General features: G+C 43.0%; 1 protein-coding gene across 2 annotated transcripts in view; it reads right to left on the bottom strand.

Moving 5' to 3' along the window:
• The window catches only part of GOT1 (glutamic-oxaloacetic transaminase 1), a 28250-nt gene extending 15169 nt beyond the window's left edge, over window positions 1-13081 (bottom strand). Inside the window, exons 1-2 of one of the 2 annotated variants that reach the window (XM_055300333.1) lie at window positions 12865-13081; window positions 556-737 (exon numbers count right to left, since the gene is read on the bottom strand). In XM_055300333.1, the coding sequence (XP_055156308.1) occupies window positions 556-737; window positions 12865-12982 (300 nt within the window). In that variant the 5' untranslated portion in view covers window positions 12983-13081. The remainder of the gene's footprint in view (window positions 1-555; window positions 738-12864) is intronic. The other variant, XM_055300332.1, reaches the window with a different exon arrangement.
• Window positions 13082-22199: the final 9118 nt, after the last annotated feature.

Below are 22199 nucleotides of genomic sequence, written 5' to 3' on the forward strand. Positions count from 1 at the left end.
CAGCCACAACCTGATTACCTACTGCATAAAACAGAACAATCAAAGAAGCCATGCTTGGTGTATGGCCACATCATGTACACTATCAGATCCTAAGATCACACTACTTAAAACCCCTATTTGTGGACAGTTCAACAGACGTAACACCTAATACTTTAAACCAAATTAAGATTTAAATCTTTTTTTACCTTTGCAGTTTCTAAATAAAATACAGCCAACCCTTGAATGACACAGGTTTGAAGTGCACAGGTCCACATATACCTGAATTTTTTTTAATACAGTATAGTACTGTAAATGTATTTTCTCTTCCTTATGATTTTCTTAGTAACATTTTCTTTTCTCTTACTTTATTGTAGGAATACAAATAGACTACACGCAACATACAAAGTATGTGTTAACTGACTGTCTATGTTATCCATGAGGCTTCCAGTAGATTACCAGCAGTTAAGTTTTCCGGGAGTCAAAAGTGGTACAAGGATTTTCGGCTGAGCATGGGGTCAACACCCCTAATCACCACATTGTTCAAGGGTCAACTGTGCATCCTTACCCAAAACTCACCCGCTTCTCCTGGAGAGCTGGGCTGTCATCCCCAAGGGCAAGGCGGGAAGCACAGGTCCGGAACTCCACTAGGCCAAGGATAGGCAGGTACTCGTGGTTTAGGCTATTGTCATTGGCAATCTTCTGCTCCACCTTCCTCACAACTGGCAAAACCCAGGGCTGGCAATCGTCTGTGCGATAAGCTGGAACACAGCAGAGAGTCATGTAAGAGGAGGAGACAGGCTTCACTGGAGGAAGAGTTGGCACTGGGGCTGGGGCGCATTCCACCTCCAATCGGACAGAAGAGCAAGGGAAGTGAAAGCAAAGCTCCTTTGAAGACTGCCTGCCTGCTTTGGAACCAGGCACCAAGCTAAGTGTGGCACAGGCAGGACAGATGCCATTCCGACCCTTATGGATACTGGAGCTTTGACGTATGTGACCTCTATAAGACAGAACACTGAAGTAAAACTGGGACATCATGGAGCCTGACTGGCGAAAAGAGTGCACGTCAAAGTGCTCTGCACACTGAGAAACCCCTTCCAGTTGCTATGTTGATAGTAGGGGCACACTGAGGTCTGTTTTGCCATGGGCCCTCGTTTTCCTCCTTCTGCATCTCCCCAAGGAATTTCCAGAAGAGTGCTAGGGGCTACTTCACAGTGCTAAGGACCTTCAAACATAAAATGTGGAGAGGAGGATGACCTCCTCCCCTTTCCTATAAGAACAGAAATGGGACAAATGGCGAGCAAAGGCTCCATGGCTGAAAGTTCCAGCAAATGGTTACACAATCACCCAACAACTATCCGATATCTGCACACATCTTTGTCTCCTCTCTACCACTGCTGACCATCTTGACTGTTCCTCCTACCTCATATTTCACACTTTTATTGATCTAAATGTAATCCATTTCATATTTAGTCTTGCCTACAGCAAATTTCTAAGCCACCTATATGCTTAAAGTATTTTTAGTCCAGTTATCCTATCACTGATATTTTCTCCCTCTAATACTATATGATTATCTTAGGATTATAGCTTTAGAGTGCAGCTGCTGTGGCTTGCACCATTTGAGCAGATTCCTGACAGGGGTCATCTGACTCTGCTGAAATGTTTAGGTCTCCAACAGGCCCGCACTTTTGCAAGTGATTTTGAAACTGAAAATTTAAGAGTAATTCTGATTGTTTTATCTTGTTGATTTCAACCCAACATTAATCCTTGACTTAAAAAAAAAAAAAACCACTTTTTAGGATGATTGAAATTGTTTACTGAACAATAAATGTTGACTGTAGAAAAATTTTTTTTTTTTAAAGAGATTTTTTTTTTTTTTATTTATGATAGTCACAGAGAGAGAGAGAGGCAGAGACACAGGCAGAGGGAGAAGCAGGCTGCATGCACCGGGAGCCCGATGTGGGATTCGATCCCGGGTCTCCGGGATCGCGCCCTGGGCCAAAGGCAGGCGCCAAACCGCTGCGCCACCCAGGGATCCCCAGTAGAAAAATTTTAAAAGCCCAGAAAGCAAATGATAAACATTATGAACAAATAATAAATTATTTAATTATTATTATTATTATTTATTTAATAAATTATAATGTCATAAACATTATAATCCCAGGCCTCAGAGATAGAGTATCAACATTTTGGTGTACAACCTTCTAAGCTTTATTTTACATGAGTATGTTCTTCTATAAAATATGCATCATATTGTATATAAAATTTTCAACATTTTTTTTCCTCTTAAATATGAGCATTTGGGACACCTGGGTGGCTCAGTGGTTGAGCATCTGCCTTTACCTCAGGGAATGATTCCGGGATCAGGGATCGAGTCCCGCATTGGGCTCCCTGCGAGGAGGAGCCTGCTTCTCCCTCTGCCTATGTCTCTGCCTTTCTCTGTGTCTCTCACGAATAAATAAATAAATAAATCTTTTTTTTAAAATGAGCATTTTTCGTTGTCATTAATTATTCTTCTACTAGGTGATATATTCACATGTCCGCCCCCATCCTAATCCTCCAACTACCTCTTTCCAAATCCCACCCTCCAATAAATAACAGCTGTTCTTATTTTCTTTTGTAACCTTCCAGAATTTCCGTATGCATACAAGCAAATATAGGCCCTATGTCCTCTTTTTTACATAAAAGGTAACATGTAGCATACTATACGATGTTTTGTTCCTTGCTTTTCTATTTAAAGATCTTTTTTTTTTTTATCTGTGCATGGAGTAACTTTCTTTTTTTTTAAGATTTTGAGAGAGAGAGCATGCGTGAGTACAAGTTGGGGAGGAGCAGAGGCAGAGGCAGATGCAGAGGGAGAGAGAATCTCAAGCAGATGATAGCCTGAGCAGGGAGCCCTCAACCCTGAGATCATGACCTAAGCTGAAATCAAGAGTTGCATGCTTAACCAACTGGGCCACCCGGGTGCCCTTTTTCATTCTTTTTTTTTTTTTTTAACAGCTGCATAACTGATGAATGTACCACAAATTGTAATTGTTTTGCCAGTCCCTTGTTAATGGACATTTGAGTTGTTTCCAGTCTTTAGCTAGTACAAAAAAATATTTCAATGAACAACCTAATTCATGTCATCTTACAGGTAACTATATCCAGAAGATGCAGGGTTGAAAATGAAGAGTTGGCTAAGAAGTATGTGTATTTGTAGTTTTGACAGATATATCCAAATTGGCCTCCATAGGGATTTTATCAGTTAACATTCCTACCATCCACATACAAGTGTCTGCTTCCCACAGCCTCATCCAGAATAAATTTTTGTCAGTATGAGGATGCAAATGGTACCTCAGGGTAGTTTTAATTCACATTTCTCTTATTATGAATGCAATGGGCATTTTTCTTATTTACTTACATACTTGTTTGTTTATTTAAGTAGGCTCCATGCCCAGTGTGGAGCCCAACACAGAATTTGAACTCATGACCCTAAGATCAAGTGCTGAGCTGAGATCAAGAGTTGGAAGCTACATGACTGAGCCACTCAGGCTCATGATCCATTTACAATACAATTTTAGTGACTAGACAACATTCCTTTCCAGGCATAACTTATTAACTATTCGTGTTGCTTTCAATTATTTGATTACATAAACACTATGATAAATATTCTTATACCTTTACACATATTCATGAGTGTTCCCTTAGAAAAAAGTTTCTAGGAGGGAGGGGCAAGATGGCGGAAGAGCAGGGTCCCCAAATCACCTGTCCCCACCAAATTACCTAGATAACCTTCAAATCATCCTGAAAATTTACGAATTCGGCCTGAGATGTAAAGAGAGACCAGCTGGAATGCTACAGTGAGAAGAGTCCGCGCTTCTATCAAGGTAGGAAGACGGGGGAAAAAGAAATAAAGAAACAAAAGGCCTCCGAGGGGGAGGGGCCCCGCGAGGAGCCGGGCTGAGGCCGGGGCGAGTGTCCCCAGGACAGGAGAGCCCCGTCCCGGAGGAGCAGGAGCTGCACCAACCTTCCCGGGCGGGCGGAAAGGGGCTCGCAGGGAGTTGGAGCAGGACCCAGGAGGGCGGGGATGCCCTCGGGCTCCCGGGGACACTAACAGACACCTGCGAGCGCAGGAGAGTGCGCCGAGCTCCCTAAGGGCTGCAGCGCGCACGCGGACCGGAGCAGCTCGGAGGGGCTCGGGAGCGGCTCCAGGGAGGGAGCTGCAGGGCGGGAGCGCGAATCCAACAGCGCAGGCCCGGAGCACAGGGCGCCGGGACACAGCCCAGGATCCGGCCTCCCCGGGACAGGCAGAGGCCGGGAGGGCCCGGACAGCGAGGACGCTCCTGCCCCGAGCTGAGCAGATCAGCGGCCCCGCCCCGGAGCCTCCAGGCCCTGCAGACGGAGAACCGAGAGCCCCGAGCCCCATAGTTCCTGCGGAGGCTGAATCCAGGCTTCCAGAGTTGCCATAGCAACTGCGGCTGTTCCTCCTGGGGCCTCACGGGGTAAACAACCCCCGCTGAGCCCTGCAGCAGGCAGGGGCAGAGCAGCTCCCCCAAGTGCTAACACCTGAAAATCAGCACAGCAGGCCCCTCCCCCAGAAGACCAGCTGGACGGACCAGTGATACTCCCCCGTGTTCCAATACAACTTGTTTTTGGCCACTCTGCACTGAGCAAAATGACTAGAAGGAAAACCTCACCTCAAAAGAAAGAATCAGAAACAGCCCTCTCTCCCACAGAGTTACAAAATCTGGATTACACTTCAATGTCAGAAAGCCAATTCAGAAGCACTATTCTACAGCTACTGGTGGCTCTAGAAAAAAGCATTAAGGACTCACGAGACTTCATGACTGCAGAATTTAGATCCAATCAGGCAGAAATTAAAAATCAATTGAATGAGATGCAATCCAAACTAGAAGTCCTAACGACGAGGGTTAACGAGGTGGAAGAACGAGTGAGTGACATAGAAGACAAGTTAATGGCAAAGAGGGAAACTGAGGAAAAAAGAGACAAACAATTAAGGGACCATGAAGACAGATTAAGGCAAATAAATGACAGCCTAAGGAAGAAAAACCTACGTTTAATTGGGGTTCCTGAGGGCGCCGAAAGGGCCAGAGGGCCAGAATATGTATTTGAACAAATCCTAGCTGAAAACTTTCCCAATCTGGGAAGGGAAACAGGCATTCAGATCCAGGAAATAGAGAGATCCCCCCCTAAAATCAATAAAAACCGTTCAACACCTCGACATTTAATAGTGAAGCTTGCAAATTCCAAAGATAAAGAGAAGATCCTTAAAGCAGCAAGAGACAAGAAGTCCCTGACTTTCATGGGGAGGAATATTAGGGTAACAGCAGACCTCTCCACAGAGACCTGGCAGGCCAGAAAGGGCTGGCAGGATATATTCAGGGTCCTAAATGAGAAGAACATGCAACCAAGAATACTTTATCCAGCAAGGCTCTCATTCAAAATGGAAGGAGAGATAAAGAGCTTCCAAGACAGGCAGGAACTGAAAGAATATGTGACTGGATAAAAAAGCAGGACCCATCTATTTGCTGTCTACAAGAGACTCATTTTAGACAGAAGGACACCTACAACCTGAACATAAAAGGTTGGAGAACCATTTACCATTCAAATGGTTCTCAAAATATACCCTAAAAACTATAGAACACTTCTGAAAGAAATTGAGGAAGACACAAAGCGATGGAAAAATATTCCATGCTCATGGATTGGCAGAATTAATATTGTGAAAATGTCAATGTTACCCAGGGCAATTTACACGTATAATGCAATCCCTATCAAAATACCATGGACTTTCTTCAGAGACTTGAACAAATTATTTTAAGATTTGTGTGGAATCAGAAAAGACCCCGAACAGCCAGGGGAATTTTAAAAAAGAAAACCATATCTGGGGGCATCACAATGCCAGATTTCAGGTTGTACTACAAAGCTGTGGTCATCAAGACAGTGTGGTACTGGCACAAAAACAGACACATAGATCAATGGAACAGAACAGAGAACCCAGAAGTGGACCCTGAACTTTATGCTCAACTAATATACGATAAAGGAGGAAAGACGATCCACTGGAAGAAAGACAGTCTCTTCAATAAATGGTGCTGGGAAAATTGGACATCCACATGCAGAAGAATGAAACCGGACCACTCTCTTGCACCATACACAAAGATAAACTCAAAATAGATGAAAGATCTAAATGTGAGACAAGATTCCATCAAAATCCCAGAGGAGAACTCAGGCAACACCCTTTTTGAACTTGGCCACAGTAACCGGAGAAGGACAAACAGTGTATGTTCTCATTCATTTGGGGAATATGAATAATAGTGAAAGGGAATATAAGGGAAGGGAGAAGAAATGTGTGAGAAATATCAGAAAGGGAGACAGAACATAAAGACTTCTAACTCTGGGAAATGAACTAGGGGTGGTGGAGGGGGAGGAGGGCGGGGGGTGGGGGTGAATGGGTGACGGGCACTGAGGGGTACACTTGACGGGATGAGCACTGGGTGTTATTCTGTATGTTGGCAAATTGAACACCAATAAAAATTAATTTATAAAAAAAAAGTTTCTAGGTGTAAAATTACAGTCAAAAGTATACAACCAATCAAATTTTTTTTAATTTTTATTTATTTATGATAGTCAGAGAGAGAGAGAGAGAGAGAGAGAGAGAGAGAGAGGCAGAGACATAGGCAGAGGGAAAAGCGGGCTCCATGCACCGGGAGCCCGATGTGGGATTCGATCCCGGGTCTCCAGGATCGCGCCCTGGGCCAAAGGCAGGCGCCAAACCGCTGCACCACCCAGGGATCCCCCAATCAAATTTTATAAGATCATTTTGATTTGCGGTCTTTCTTCTGTCAACTAACTCTGCCCTCTAGGAATGTGTCATCTGCAAATCTGATAAGCATTATCAAACTAGTAATAAGAATGAGGACAGAGCTCCAGACTGACACAGCCACTAACCAACCATAGTCTGAGTAGGTGGCTATAACTCACAATACTGTTACAACACTGACATGCTACACCTTGGCCTACCAGATTCCCTATAAACAAGTCAAAAGCCTATTTTATCAGGTGGGATTTGGTCCGTTTTTGTTTGTTTTTTAAGATTTTACTTATTTACTTGAGCTAGCAAAAGAAAGAAAGTGCACGAGCAGGAGGATGGGCAGTGGGACAGGGAGAGGCAGACATACCACTGAGCAGGGAGCCCGATGTGAGGCTCCATCCCAGGACCCCAGGACCCCTGGATCATGACCTGAGCCAAAGGTAAATGTTTAATTAACTGAGCCACCAGGGGACCCCGGTCTGGTTTTTTTTAAAGAGATAGCAACATAACCATTTTTAAGAGTTATCTCTGAATGAAATCTATGATCACAATGCTACCATTGTTCATAATATTCTTGGAATTCTTCTTTTGGAATTATTTTTAGACATGATGTCTCATTATTTTGAATAACCTTAATGGTGCTAAATCTTTATCCTTTGAAAGTAAATTTGATTTTCAGAAATGGTACTTGCAGCAAGAGCAAACACATCTTTGACTATACCACACAGAAAAGATCCTATTTAGATGTACAATGTCGATGTTCATAGAAAAGCCAGTTCTATTATGCTTTACATCTGTATTTGGAGGTTATGTATATTACATAATCATGCCATATGTATTATATTTATAATAAGATGTCATTGGTAAACCATGTATTATAAATAAAATAGGAAAGATAAAGCCACAGTACCACTGTTCTTTACCTATACTGTATGTTCTGTACTACTCTAAAAAAATCCTGGAATATGACTAGACTCAAGGAAGCATTGTGTACATACTGTGACAAAAGAGAAATTGGCCAACTTATGCTTCCCCACCCTCCTTCACCGTCCAGTTTCTCCCAGGTTCAGTTCCAGAGTTATTCCTGATGCCTGGTTTAACTGCCCTAATGAAGCAGAACAGCAGATGGCTGTTGGGTGATTAGAGAAATGAGGTCAAACAGCAGTAACAACTATGATTCCTGCTCTGGCAGGGGATTTTTATTCCTGTTTGTCAGACTCAGGAGTTTCTCATTCATGCTTTTATTCACTCATTCATTTAACAAGGACTTACTGAACCAAGAACCAGACACTGGCTACAAGTAGCTACACAGAAATGGGTAAGATAAAATAAGATACTGTCTGCCCTGGAGGAAACATAGAATATAGAGCCCTTAATTCTCTTGTAACGAGTCAGGGAAGATTTTACAGAGAATGAAGGATGAACAATGAGTAAGAGTTTTAAAGGTAGTCAAGGAAAGGGCATTCCAGCATAGAAGGGAGTTCTCCTTCTAGGTTGTTTGGCCAGTCTAATAATTAAATTGACAGGTTAAAATGAGAAAAACAAAAATTTAACAACCTGTACTGCCTGCATACATGGGAGAGACCCAGAAAAACTGAGTAACTCCCCAAAATGGCCAAAGCCATCACCTTAACTGTCACCTTCAGCTAAAGATAAAAGATGTTGGGGGTGGGGAGTCAGTTCTGGGAGGTGACCTTCTGCAGACCTAAGCCCAGCCTCTCCAATGATAAGTTCCTAGAGACTTAAGAGTCATATGTGAGAGACACTCCTACTAATGGGTATTTCCCCTATAAATGTAAATATTTCTTACAAAACGGTAACCTCAACTTGGTTTTCAGAGCTTCAACTGTATTTGAAGTTTGGGTTTTTTTAAATATTTTATTTTTTTATCTGACAGAGAAAGCCAAGCACAAGCAGAGGGAGCAGGAGAGAGAGAAGCAGCCTCCCCACTGAGCAGGGACCCCTCTGTGGGACTCAATCCCAGGACCCCAGGACCATGACCTGAGCCGAAGGCAGATGCTCAACTGACTGAGCCATCCAGGTGCCTCTGTATTTGCAGTTTCTTAAAAATAACAAGCTTAGGGCATATTTTGGGGTGGTATCTTTTGCTTCCCTTCACCAGACTGAGGGAACACCTGTGCAAGGCCCATGAGGCTTGGAGAAAGTAAATTTTTGAGGATCTGCATTTTCATGGCTCAGACATAGGATCTGTGGAGCAATAGCAAGGAGTGACTCAAAGAGTCTTGGAGGATATCCTTTTTAAAGGATGTAGTTTCAAAAAAAAATAAAAATAAAGGATGTAGTTTCAATGGGGAAACCACTGAAAGCATTTAAACAAGAGGGCGATGTGGACAGCTGTACGTTTTAACAGGATCATCTGAGTGACATGATGAAACATAAACTGGAAAGGGGAACAGAGGTGGAATGAAGTCTTGATTAAGGTAGTGGCAGCAAGGATAAAGAACATCACTTCCCTCATCCACGCCACCCAAGAGCCCCTGCACACAGGCATGACTTTTTTTTTTTAATATTTTATTTTTTTATTCATGAGAGACACAGAGAGAGAGTGAGGCAGAGACAAAGGCAGAGGGAGAAGCAGGCCCCATGCAGGGAGCCCGACGTGGCACTGGATCCTGGGTCTCCTGGATCAGGCTGTGGGCCCAAAGGCGGTGCTAAACCGCTGAGCCACCCAGGTTGCCCCAGGCATGCTCTTAAGACCCTTTTCTGGGATCCCTGGGTGGCGCAGCGGTTTGGCGCCTGCCTTTGACCCGGGGCGCGATCCTGGAGACCCGGGATCGAATCCCACATCGGGCTCCCAGTGCATGGAGCCTGCTTCTCCCTCTGCCTGTGTCTCTGCCTCTCTCTCTCTCTGTGACTATCATAAATAAATAAAAATAAAATAAAAAATAAAAAATAAAAGACCCTTTTCTAACTAGAGTCCTGGGAAGAGGGGCTGGGAGTATTCAGCAACACCCGATACAGCCCATACATCCAACAATTTTATGGGAAAATGCTAGAAATCCACATTAAAACCGCAACAAATATTAAAACAAGAGCAGTTTATCTGGAACAAAAGAAAGCTCAGTTTATGTGAACAGACTGGAGTCTATGAAGAAATGTCTTGCTTCATGCTGTACTGAGGCTGGCCCCATGTCTCCCCCCGCCCCCCCTTGAAGCGACTTGTCTCAAACTCTGAGAAGCACTAAAATGGTCAGCTCAGAGCACGTCATACTTAAATGTGATGCTCTGCTTTGCTTAACTATAAGAAATTATGGAAATGGTCACAGCAAGAATATCTTGGGAGAAACTAACAACAAGAAGGAATGAGGTAGTGAGATTATAAATAGTTGCAGCTTATTTTAAACATGTCCAACATCACTAGAACTTGAGCTGGATAATCTCCACCGGGCTTTATCTTAACATAGGGAGAAAAAAAGTATCTTCCTCAAAGTCGATGATTAATTACATTTCCTTCACAAAGGAATGTGGGGATGTGTACGACTAGAGCTACGCCATACAGAAGCTGGAAGGAGACCTCTTATTCTACTCTAATCAGACGCTTATCCGAGCACCTGCCATCCACAAAAGAGATCACAAAAAGAAAAATATTCATACCACACTTTTCACTTATATCTCACATTTCACACATAATTATTCATTTAATCCTCAGCCAACTGATGTTGATTACATTATCCTACATGTAATGTGCTAGAGAACCTCCAAGTAGAATTTTAGAGAGACATCATCCCATCCCTGCTCCTCATTTAACAGAGTTCCAGGATGTTAAATAGCCCTCCCAAGGTCATGCTGCTGGGCTGCTGGGCTGCAGGGCTGGCCTGTACCCAGATCTCCTAGTCCTTCCCACCAGGGTGCACTGGCAGCCTCTGGACCACCTGAAGGACCCAAAATAGAGGACAGTTCCATCACCAATAGCCATGTGATCTGGGACAATCTGCTTCATCTATCTGGGCTTCAGCCTTCCTTCTGTCGAAAACAACCCTCCAGAATTGTTGTAAGCATCAAATAAGATTAAATGCATAAATCATTTGTTCATAAGAAGGAGGTGAAGTTCCTGGGTTCCTGGGAAACAGGTTCCTGGGAAAAGGCACCGTCTCAGGTGAGGTGACCACCCAAACTGCAAACTACACTTCTGCCTGGGCTGGCAGTTTGACCACCCAAACTGCAAACTACACTTCTGGCATTTTCTCTGCACGGACAGTTTATTTCTGAACCAATGTCAGAAATGATTTCATTCTGCAGCTCTTAGGCTGAAAAGTTTTACTCAACATCTTCTAAGCAACCTACCCAAAGAAATGCCAAAAGCAACAATAATAGTAACAGAAATGCCAAAACAACTCTTACATAAACCCTACTTATTTGCCAGATAATATTCTGAGTACTTTAAATGTGTTTGATTCTCACAAAAACCCTGTAAGATAACTTTATGGTAATTGAGTCCAAAAAAATTGAACATTTTTAAAAGATGTAGTTAAGTCAACATCAACACATATATATCTGGCCCTAAATAAATACTTGGAGGTTTTAAATTGGATTTTAAATTTAAATTGGATTTAAATTAAGAGGTTGAATGGTGCCCAATTCCAATTCAACTCAAGGCAACCTTTCAATACTTCCCCACCTCATGTGCCTGTTAAAAACATCACTTACTCTCCATGGGTGAAACTTGTAGTATTTACTTTTTAAAAAATGCTTTATTATGGAAAATTTCAAATATATACAAAAGTCACAAGAATAATATAATGGATGCCCACCTAGCCATTACCTAGTTTCACCAAAACATACTTTTTAATGGCTTTTTTTTTTTCTCACCCCTCTCCCATACTCCTTCCCTAGGGAAGGCTTCTTCTTTTTTTTTTTTTTTTTTTTTTAGATTTATTTATTTGAGAAAAAGAGAGCATGGGGTGGGGAGTGAGCAGAGGGAGAGGGAGAAGCAGGTTCCCCACTGAGCAGGGAGCCAGATGTGGAAGTGGCGCTCTGTCCCAGTGCCACGCAATTATGACCTGAGCCGAAGGCAGACACCCAACCCATTGAGTCACCCAGGCGCCCCTGAAGACTTATTTTCAACAGGTCCTATGTACAGCCACTGTTAGATGCCTGATTCTGAATCTCTCTCACCACCCTCTACTACAAAATAGTTCGATTGTCTCTTTCCAAAATTTCTAATCCTTTTACTCTAAATCTGTTCCTTAGCACAGACCATCATTGTACTCATTTTCTTCAACGTCTTTGTGGTTGACTGTCTGTGGGGCTTCAAACGTTCACATGACGGTGACAGAAATAACAAATTCACCAAAGGTTAGAACCTTTGTGGAGGCACTCCAGTCTAAAAGGGAAAACTGAGGCCCATGTTCTGAGCTGTCCAAGGTCCAAGAAATACAAGCAAGAACTGAAGACAAGAATGTGTGAAAAGTGAACTTTACTTCCTTTCCACTCTTTCCCACCAACCATCTCTACCCATTCCTGCCACAGCTGTGAGGGCCAGAATATGATTCCCAGATCCTCCCAGGCAGTATTAGCCTGTCTCAGGAGCATTTTAGATTTCTATTATATTACACCTTGATCTTAAAATCCTTGAGACTAAACAAGCCTCGGTCTTTACCCCACAAGGCTTAGTAAAGGACTGATTGATACCTGGTAGTCAATCAAATATTTACTAACCCAGACCAGAGCTCCCTGAGCTTAGAGTTCTCCTTCACCCACTCCCCAGCAACCTGGACACCAAGCCTCCCAGCATTCCTGGCCTCCCCATTTATTAACAGGCGAAAGGGTGTAGTATAAAGAACACGGGATGGGGAACTGGAAAAACTGCGTTTATGTCCTGGCTGTTAACCCTGTACTGTGGACCCTGGACACCACACCTTGCCTCCTTTTATCCAGAGACTCCACGTGCCCATCTGTAAAATGGGCAAGCAGAAAAAAGGCTCGTGAATGTCGCCTCCTCCCCGAGCTCCCCTCTCCAGCCGGCGCCAAGCCGGGCCTCGGCCTCGCCTCCCGTCCCCGCGGCCCGGGTGGGGTCCGCCCACGCCCCCGGCTGCTCCTGCTCGCGGCATCTTTACCTCCCACTCCCAGGTTGACCTTGCGCGGGTCCGGATCCTCCCGGAAGTCGGCAGTGAGCTTGAAGACCAGCACCGGCTGGGCCTGCGGCACCTCGGCGAACACGGACGGAGGCGCCATGGCCGGAGCGCTCGGGCAGCCGGCCCCCTCGGCGTCTGGAGCCGCTCGGTCCCCGCGGCCGCGGCGCTGGAGGAGACTCTCACCTTCACCGCGCCGGGGGGCGGGCCCGCGGCCTCCAATGGCCTCGCTGCGTCCGGCCTTGGCAACGCGGCCCACCAATCGCGAGCTTCTGACGCAGGGGGCCGGGGCGGGGCCGCTGGCCAATCCAAGCGGAGGATCTTATCGGAGGCCAGTGTGATGCAACCAATGCCGGGTCGGCCGGCCGAGGCGCGGCCCGGGCCAGGCTGAGTGGCAGAGCGGCCTCCTATGGCCGAGGCCGGAGCCGAGCGGCGCGGCGCGGCGCGGCGCGGGGGCCGGCCCCCTCGACCTTCAGCGGCCCGGCGAGCGGGGGCGCAGTCCTGCCCCGGGCTGGAGGCCAGAGCCCCGGCGTCCTCGGCCTGAAGGTCGGCTGCGGGGCTGCGGGGCTGCGGCCCGGGCCCGGCGGGAGACCTGGACCGGCCCGGCCGGCTGCTCCGCCGGAGGCAGCGTGGGTGGGCCGCCTGCCTGCCTGCCTGCCGCCTGCCTGCCGCCTGCCTCCCTGCCGCCTGCCCGCCTGCCTGCCGCCTGCCGCCTGCCCGCCTGCCTGCCCGCCTGCCGCCTGCCTGCCTGCCTTCCAGGCGGGGGCATCCCGCTGAAAGCGGGGGAGTGGCCTGGAATTCCCTTCTGCCGCCCTTAGACTGACATTCTCGCTCCCCTTTCCTTACGAAGCAGCCGCGTCCTCCAGGACCTCCAGGACCCGGGCACCGCGTCCCCCTCCAGCTTTGCTCCCTCGCGGGCACTGCACCCGATCGTGCGGTCGTCAGCTGGCTGGTACCCACACTGCCTCCTCCCCAGCCCTCCTGCCCACCTGGTGACCTTCAAGACGCACAGTAAATAAATGCCCGCTTTTGGCCGGAGTGGGTCAAAATCCGTCCTGTGCTTCTGTACCTTGTGGGCAATATTAGCATCTCAGAAAATGCCCTGATTAAGAACCTAGCTCTGCAGCCAGACCACCTAGGTTTAGATTCTGGCTCTGTCATTTACTCGCTTAGGCAGGTTTAGGCAAGTGACTTAACCTCTCTGTTCCTGCTCCGTAAAGTGGAGATAATAGTGTTTCCTTAGGGCTGTTGTGGGGATTATATGAGTGAATACATATAAAGTGTTTAGCCGCGTATAGTAAGCAGTCCCTAAATGTTAGCCGTTGTTGTCACTGCACATCTGCACACCCCTTGTAGATGGTAACCTTCTTTTGGCCAGATACCTTACCCTACATAAGTATCCCCCAGTTTTTTGCACTTGGTAAGTAAGTATTCATTAAATGCTGGAAGGACCAATCCATTCTCTTGGTGTTTCAGGAAAAAACAGTACCTCAGCCTCTGTTCATTGGATAATATGACAAATCTCAAAACGTATTTTCCACTCAAAGTAATGAACACAAGCCAAAGAAACTTTGTGCAATACCTGCCAATCTTTGTATTGCCTGCTTTTTTTTTTCCAGAAGTTTTGTCTCTGCTTTTATAGCTAATTGCCCACAGTGTCTCATTAACAACGCTTTCCTCTAAGATTGCAAGTTCAACACTGAAGGTGAAATGACAATGAACTTTTCATGATTCCAAAAGCAGAGGCAAAGGGCAACTGCTGAGAGGGTTGTTCTACCGCCCAGCCTTTCCAGAGTTTGAAAAGGATGATCTTCGCAGCATTGGCCAACAATATCATGGTCATTTCTTACGTCATTGCCTTGGGGAAAAACAACCCATGGTTACCTAAACATTATCAACTTAGCTAAGTCCAAATAAATATTTAATGACAATCTAAGCAGCTCCATAACCAAGTCAAGCTGACAGTGGCAAAGAAAGTGACATATGCAGTTTTCCTTCATAACTTCACAATATCCATTCTAAATTTTAGAAAGGGGCAAACAGGGACTCCTGGGTGGCTCAGTGGTTGAGCATCTGCCTTCGGCTCAGGTTGTGATCCCCGGGGGCCTGGATAGAGTCCTGCATGGGGCTCCCCATTGGGATCCTGCTTCTCCCTCGCCTATGTCTCTGCCTCTCTGTCTTTCATAAATAAATAAATAAAATCTTAGAAAGAAAGAAAGAAAGAAAGAAAGAAAGAAAGAAAGAAAGAAAGAAAGAAAGAAAGGGCAAACAGTTAACTGGGTGTAGTGGAGAAGGGAACTAACTACATATGACATGGGATCCAAGTCTCAGACTTTTTCCTTGGTAATATTCGGTTCTTGTTCCTTCTGTCTTGAGACCTGTAGGCTACTCCTCTACACAAAATGCCAGTCTTGAAATAAACAAAATGCTTCCCAGGCCATTGCTAATTTTAACACTTTGACTTAGAATTGAGCAACACTGACTCCCTGTTGAATGGATAGAACAAGCAAAAGACTCTTTAGAGGCTAGCATTGCCCAGACAAATAGGCAGCCAGGTAAAGTGAGTGTGCGGGGAGAGGGCAATAGAGTCAAAAGAAAGAAGGACTAGTATTCTCCTTGCTGCATGACTTTGCTGTGACTGTCATAGCATCTTACTCGCCATCTCCCTTTTGGCTTTTTTCTTTCCTTTTTTCTTCAAAAGAATTGGGAAGGAGAAACTGGGAACCTACACAGCTACAGCTTCATCTGGAATGAATGCCTCTAGAATATACTCTGCTGGGAATCTGAAGCCTTCAGGGCTCAGTGGCACTGCCACGTAGCATAAGAGGCAGGCCAGGTCAGCCACAGACACTGTAGGGACCTCTAAGCAAATCCAAACCTGCTGATTGTACTCAATTTTGCCCTCTGACACCCCTAAGTTTAGCAGGTCTAAACTTAGGAACAAGTCAGGGGAGGGAGGAGTTTTTCACACTTTGCCCTCAAGTACAAAGTCATGTGCAAAGTGCTTTAGAAGAGTTACATTTAGGTGTATGTTGTCACTAAGGGTAGAATATTATTCAAAAGCTGACTTGAGTGCTAATCAAGTATTTCTTTAAAAACCAAAGCTGCAAGAGGAGACCTGTTCAAGAATCACTGTGTGGCTAAATAGTGGGCAGTAACATAAGCATAGAGCCCCTAAGGCAGTGCTGTTCTCTTGCTGTATTGAGTTTACTCTTGCTGAGGAAAATAATTGCTTATCAACCTCTTTCTTCCAATTAACTGGCTTGTTTCCTGGGCATGCCTTAGTGGAACTATCATCTCCGTTTACTTCTCTTCTGTCCCTTCTTTCCTTCCTTTCTCCACCTGCACGCATGGATTGGACCAAGTGAGGGTCTATTGTTTACTAATTCATAGAAGGGTATGTCCAATGAGGCCTGAAGCAAACAGGAGCCAGGTACCCACATGAGCAGAACTTTTTTTTAAGCTGCTGAGACCTTCTTATAACAGAGATAGCAATAGGATGACAACTACTGATTGTCTTGTCTCCTTGATTAACATAATTAAGTTCCAGGGCACCATTAGAAATTGTTGTACTGGGCAGTTCCAGTGGCTCAATGGTTTGATGCCGCCTTCAGCTCCGGGCGTGATTCTGGAGACCCAGGATCGAGTCCCACGTCGGGCTCCCTGCATGGAGCCTGCTTCTCCCTCTGCCTGTGTCTCTGCCTCTCTGTGTGTGTGTGTCTCTCATGAATAAATAAATAAAATCTTTAAAAAAAAACAGTTAAAAAAAAGAAATTGTTGTACTGGTGCACCTGGCTGGCTTAGTTAGTGGAGCATGTGACTCTTGATTTGGGGTTTTGAGTTCAAGCCCCACATTAGATGCAGAGATTACATAAAAATAGAATCTTTAAAGAGGTACCTTGTGTGGCTCAGTAGGTTAAGCATCTGACTCTTGGTCTCAGCTCAGGTCTTGAGCTTAAGGTCTTGATCTCAAGCCCCACATTATTATTAAAAATAATAATTAAAAATAAATAAAATCTTAAAAAAGAAATTGTTGTGCTTTATAGTTTTTGTACTTCAGAAACAATATAGCTTATGATTAAAAGGATGGCCCCTGGAACTAGTTTCCTCTGTATGCCTCAGTTTCTTTACCTCATCTGTAATGTGAGGATAATATAGTTTTACCTTATGGAGTTGCTGTGAGGATTAAATGATGTATTTATTTTTTTAATATTTATTTATTTACTTGAGAGACAGAGCATGTGAGCAGGAGAGTGGGGAGAGAGAAGAGAAGCAGCCTCCCCACCAAGTGCAGAGCCCAATCTCACAACCCTGAGATCACGACCTGAGACAAAATCAAGAGTAGGACACTCAACCTACTGAGCCACCTAGTGGCCCCAGGATTAAATGCTTTAATGTAAAACACTTTGAATTGTACAAGACGCTTAGTAAGTACTCAATATGTTCGCAGTCACCATCCTCATCATCATCATCACAGATGTTGTTTACTAGCACCTGACCTTTAGATTTATTTACTCATTGAATGAGGAGCTGCCTAATAAAACAATACATAGGCTTTGCACCTACAATAAAATTCTAGTTTTGCCTCTTACTAATCTTGAAACTTGGAGTAAGCTACTTCAACATGGCTGAGTGTAAATTGGACAAAAAGATTTTTGCTTAGTGTTCACACACACACACACCTTTAACACAGTTGTAGAAAGTATTGCTATTTGTTATTATTATTATTATTATTAAGATTACACTTTGGTCCCTGGGTAGCTATAGGGTAATAGGTTAGCTTTGAAATCTCTCTGCCCTGGCCTCTTACAGGCATGTACTCTGAAATTTTTTAAAGATTTTATATATTTATTCATGAGAGACACACAGAGAAGCAGAGATATAGGCAGAGGAAGAAGCAGGCTCCTTGAGGGGAGCCTGGTACAGGACTCGATCCCAGGACCCGGGATCACAACCTGAGCTGAAGGCAGATGCTCAACCACGGAGCCACCAGGTGTCCCTATTCTGAAATTTTTTAAAGATGGAAAAGAAAGCAGAGAACACAAGTTCTTAAATGTTTAGAGTCCTCCAAAAAGTCCTTGTAGAGATGTGTAAAATCTCAAAGCAATTTAGAGGTAACAAGACAACATATTTAATATTTAATTAAGGGCAGCCCCGGTGGCGCAGTGGTTTAGCGCCGCCTGCAGCCCAAGGCGTGATCCTGGAGATGGTGGATTGAGTCCCACTTGGGGCTCTCTGCATGGAGCCTGCTTCTCCCTCTGCCTGTGTCTCTGCCTCTCTCTCTCTGTCTCTATGAATAAATAAATAAATAAATCTTTTAAAAAATATTTAATTAAAATATAACAATGTTAATAATAACTCCTTGTCTTTCTATATTATCTCTTACTGAAGAGTAGAGACTATTTAGAAACACGGGAGTGATTCCACTCCTCTCAACATTTCAAGGTGACACTGCTGTCTCCTGTCAAAAAAAAAAAAAAAAAAAAAAAAAACACGAAATGAATAGCTTTAGCGAAAAGGAAATGAAAACACTACAAATAACAGAAGAATGGGAAGGCTGCAGCCCTTAAGTCATAAGAAAAGTTGCTCTCCTTGCCCCGTTTCTCCCAAACGCATCACAAATACAGCCTCTTACTTCTCAAGCATGGTCTTAAGCTTTTCTCCACCACCACCCACAAGCTGGGATGTCCTTATCTTGTGGGGTCGTGTCCTAACGCCCCATGCTTTGATGGAAGATGAAGATAGATGAAGATATACTGAAGGAAGCAAATTCAATGGGTTTGCCAAGAGCAAATTTCTTTTAAACAGCTCCTACAGGGATAGTCTGAAGCAACGCAATACATTGTCCTAATCCATTTCACACGGCTAGTGAGGATATAGAAGTGCATTGCTAAATTTCAACATCCAGCAGTAGAGGGCAGTACTGCCCTTCTTTTACAAAATAGCGCTCATAAGAAGGAAAATAAAAGATACTCATGACTGCAGTGTCTGTGTGTTTACTCTTACCTAATGCTTTAGGGGGGAAAAAATTAGAGTCTTTTTCTTATTGTTTAGGTGATTAGGTAGAAAGAACGTCAGAGCCTGTATTGCCTTGAAGTAAATGGTGAAAAACACAGAATATGCTCAGGATATGGGTTCTGTCTAGCAAAGATAAACAGTAGCTTGACCCTGGGCAATCAGATAGTGTTACTGTAAGAACAGACCTAATTCTGCACTTTCTGGAGAGAAGTCAATCTACTGAACTAGCAGGATGTGGTTTTAAAAATGTGTGTAACTCATATGGTCTTAGCCCTGATAACTAGTTTTAAATCCTAATTCACTGACTTTATTCTCCTGTGTTAGCTTTCCTCTCTGTCAGACCTGGATCAGATCAGACCTATCTCAATTATACCCCTTGTATTATGACCTTAAAGAATGATGTCAGACATGATGGTAAGGAGTATTTCATGAGACTGTCATTGGCTAAAGGACTATGTATGTATAGCAGTGAGACTGAAGGCTTGTATGCTAGTCCTCATTTTATTGTACTATGATTTGAGTTTCTCTATCCAGTAAGTAGCAAGAAAAAAATAATGTTATTTTGTGCTAAAAGCTACTTGATGCTCCTTGGCAGGATGACAGGAGAGAATAATTTTAATTTTAGCAAATACATAACCATCGTATCCCTAGCACATTTGGGTTCTGCTCTAACCCTCAAAACCTTTTTGGCAGCAAATCTTCAATGCCAATTTAAATAAATTCTACCAGGAGTAAGAGCTGGAAGACAGTGTCTAGTTCCCAGCTCTCTGTGTGAACTTGGAAAAATTACAACCTCTGAGCCTGTTTCCTCATCTGTTAAACAGAGATAATGCCTCCTAGATCTAGTAAAAGGGTCAATTTAGAAACTATATATTAAAGTGCATTGAAAGCCATTTAAGTAACTAACAAATATTTCTATCACTGTGGCCCAAAGGGATTCCTGCATTTTCTAAAAATAACTGTCTTTTCTCCTCATATGGTATCATTATATTACCAGAGATGGTTCCTTTTCATGGCTACTTAGCTTTGTCCTCTAACTCGATGGCTCGTTAGTTCCTTGAGAACTAAAACCATCAGCTATACTTCCTTGTAATCTCTATGAGAATATATTTGATACATAATAGGGACTCCAATACGTGTTGCTTGATTAAAACAAAAACTACAATGCAGAATTAACTCTTTTTATTTAATCATGTTAAAAAAACCCACATAACATAAAATTTATGTTAAATCTTAACATTTTAAAGTGTATACATAGTAGTGTTAATGATATGCACACTGTCGAGCCACAGATCTCTTGAACTTTTTCATCTTAGTTATTTCTATTTCAACTTAGTTATTCTTAATAACTATCTTCCACATCCCATGGTATCCAAAGTGCTTCATTACTAATTGGGAAAATATATAAGACAGTCCCTCTGTGGCTAGGGATGTGTGGAACACGGTTATCAAAAGACTTCCACTCTTTTAAATCCTTCTTGCCTTCATGGAGGTTCTGCCCTCATCTCTCTAACCCACAGATTAGTCATTTTCAATAAACTTGGGAACATATGCCAGAAAGGGAGTGCCTCTATAAAATGTGTTCACGAGTCATTTATATCCGACATATAATTAAACATTTATATGAATGAAACTATTACATTAAAATTAAAATACTTGCCAATTATTTGATTTTCAGAGTATCTGACTTTTGTTAACTACTGAAAATAAAGTATTATTTTAAATTGTTCATAGTATCACAGTAGCACTTTTATTTAGCTGGTATGAAGAGGACTAGGGTATAGAGGGGAACTGTCCTTCAAAAACATCCTGCTTAGCCAATAGATCGATGTGCTTCTGGGACTCTCTCAGGACAACATGATAGTTGAACTCTCAATATACGGTTTTAGAAACTTCATCTTTTCAAGCATAGAGCTTCATCTAAAGTGACTGTCAATTATCATGTTGAATTCATTTAAGATAAAAAAAAGTTGCTTTTCTCTTTTACACCAAGTAAAAACAAAAACAAACTCTAGGTGGATTTAAGATTTAAACATTTTAAACTACAAGCAAAATAATAGAAGAGACTATCCCAGTCATGACACCATCTTAGTAGCCATAAAGAAAAAAAATTGACTTTGTATGGTTATAGACAGCATAAACAGAAATATGATGACTTGGAAAGTATTTGGGGCATGCTTATAATGCATATCACATCTGTTATATGTGAATGAAGCTCAGAGCTTCATTGTATTGATATAAAAAATGAATTAATGATATAAAAAATTCAGTGAAGAAAGAATAAATACAAATGGTGAATAAACATTGCCAGAATCATCATTATTAAATTTAAACCACACCAATCCATCCATTTTTGTCCATCAGACTGATAAAAATTAAAAATATTGGTAAATGGTGTTGAGAGTGCAGAAGAAAAGGCACTTTCGTGCACTTTAGGTGAGAGTGTTGAATGAGGAAATGTTTTTTAGAGTGCATTTTGGCACTATCAGTCAAAATTAAAATGGACATATCATTTTACCAAGCAATTTCTCCTCTAGGAATCTATCCTAATGAAGTTTATACAAGTTTGACAAGACCGGTAGGGACAGAAGTATATGGCTGTGCATTGCAGCATAGCTTTCATATAAAAAATAGTAAAGAATGACATACTTTCCAACAAATGTGTCATTTTATAATGAAAAAAATCAAGTTTTATTGAAAAATAACACATTTGAAAGAGATTTCGCAAGAATACAAAATTAAGATAGTTTCTAACAATGATAATTAAGTAGAAGAGGAAGAAAAATAGTTCTCCAAAGCATTACAGATAATAGCCACTAAAACTTCAGAAGTTAGGAGAAACTACCTTTAATAAAGTGGTATGCTATGGTTTAGAATTAATCTGGAAATTGAGAGAGCTATTAAAAATCACTTGTTAACAAAATAGTGATTTTTTTTAAATATAAATCCCAGATTCTGTATCCCAGGACCTAAATAAAACAGTTTCTGACATCTAGTAGACAATAAATATTGGCTGAATGAATGAGAATGATACTTCTATCAGGGTTGTCCTAAGCCTTGAAGCAAAACTACCTAAAGATTAGTGCTTGATACATAACAAGTGGTTAGTAGATATTAGTTCACCACTCTCCTGGAGGCCTGTTGGTGCTTAATACCTGCCTGGCACATAAAAGGAATTTGTTTATTTAAAATCATGTCTATAGTGCTTACTATATGCCAGATACTGTTCTAAGTGCTTTATAAACACTAACTCATTCAAATTACGATAAGCTGAAGTAGCTAACCTTATCCCATTTAACAGA

Source organism: Nyctereutes procyonoides, unplaced genomic scaffold, assembly GCF_905146905.1.
Source record: "Nyctereutes procyonoides isolate TBG_1078 unplaced genomic scaffold, NYPRO_anot_genome, whole genome shotgun sequence".
Taxonomy (NCBI): Eukaryota; Metazoa; Chordata; class Mammalia; order Carnivora; family Canidae; genus Nyctereutes; species Nyctereutes procyonoides.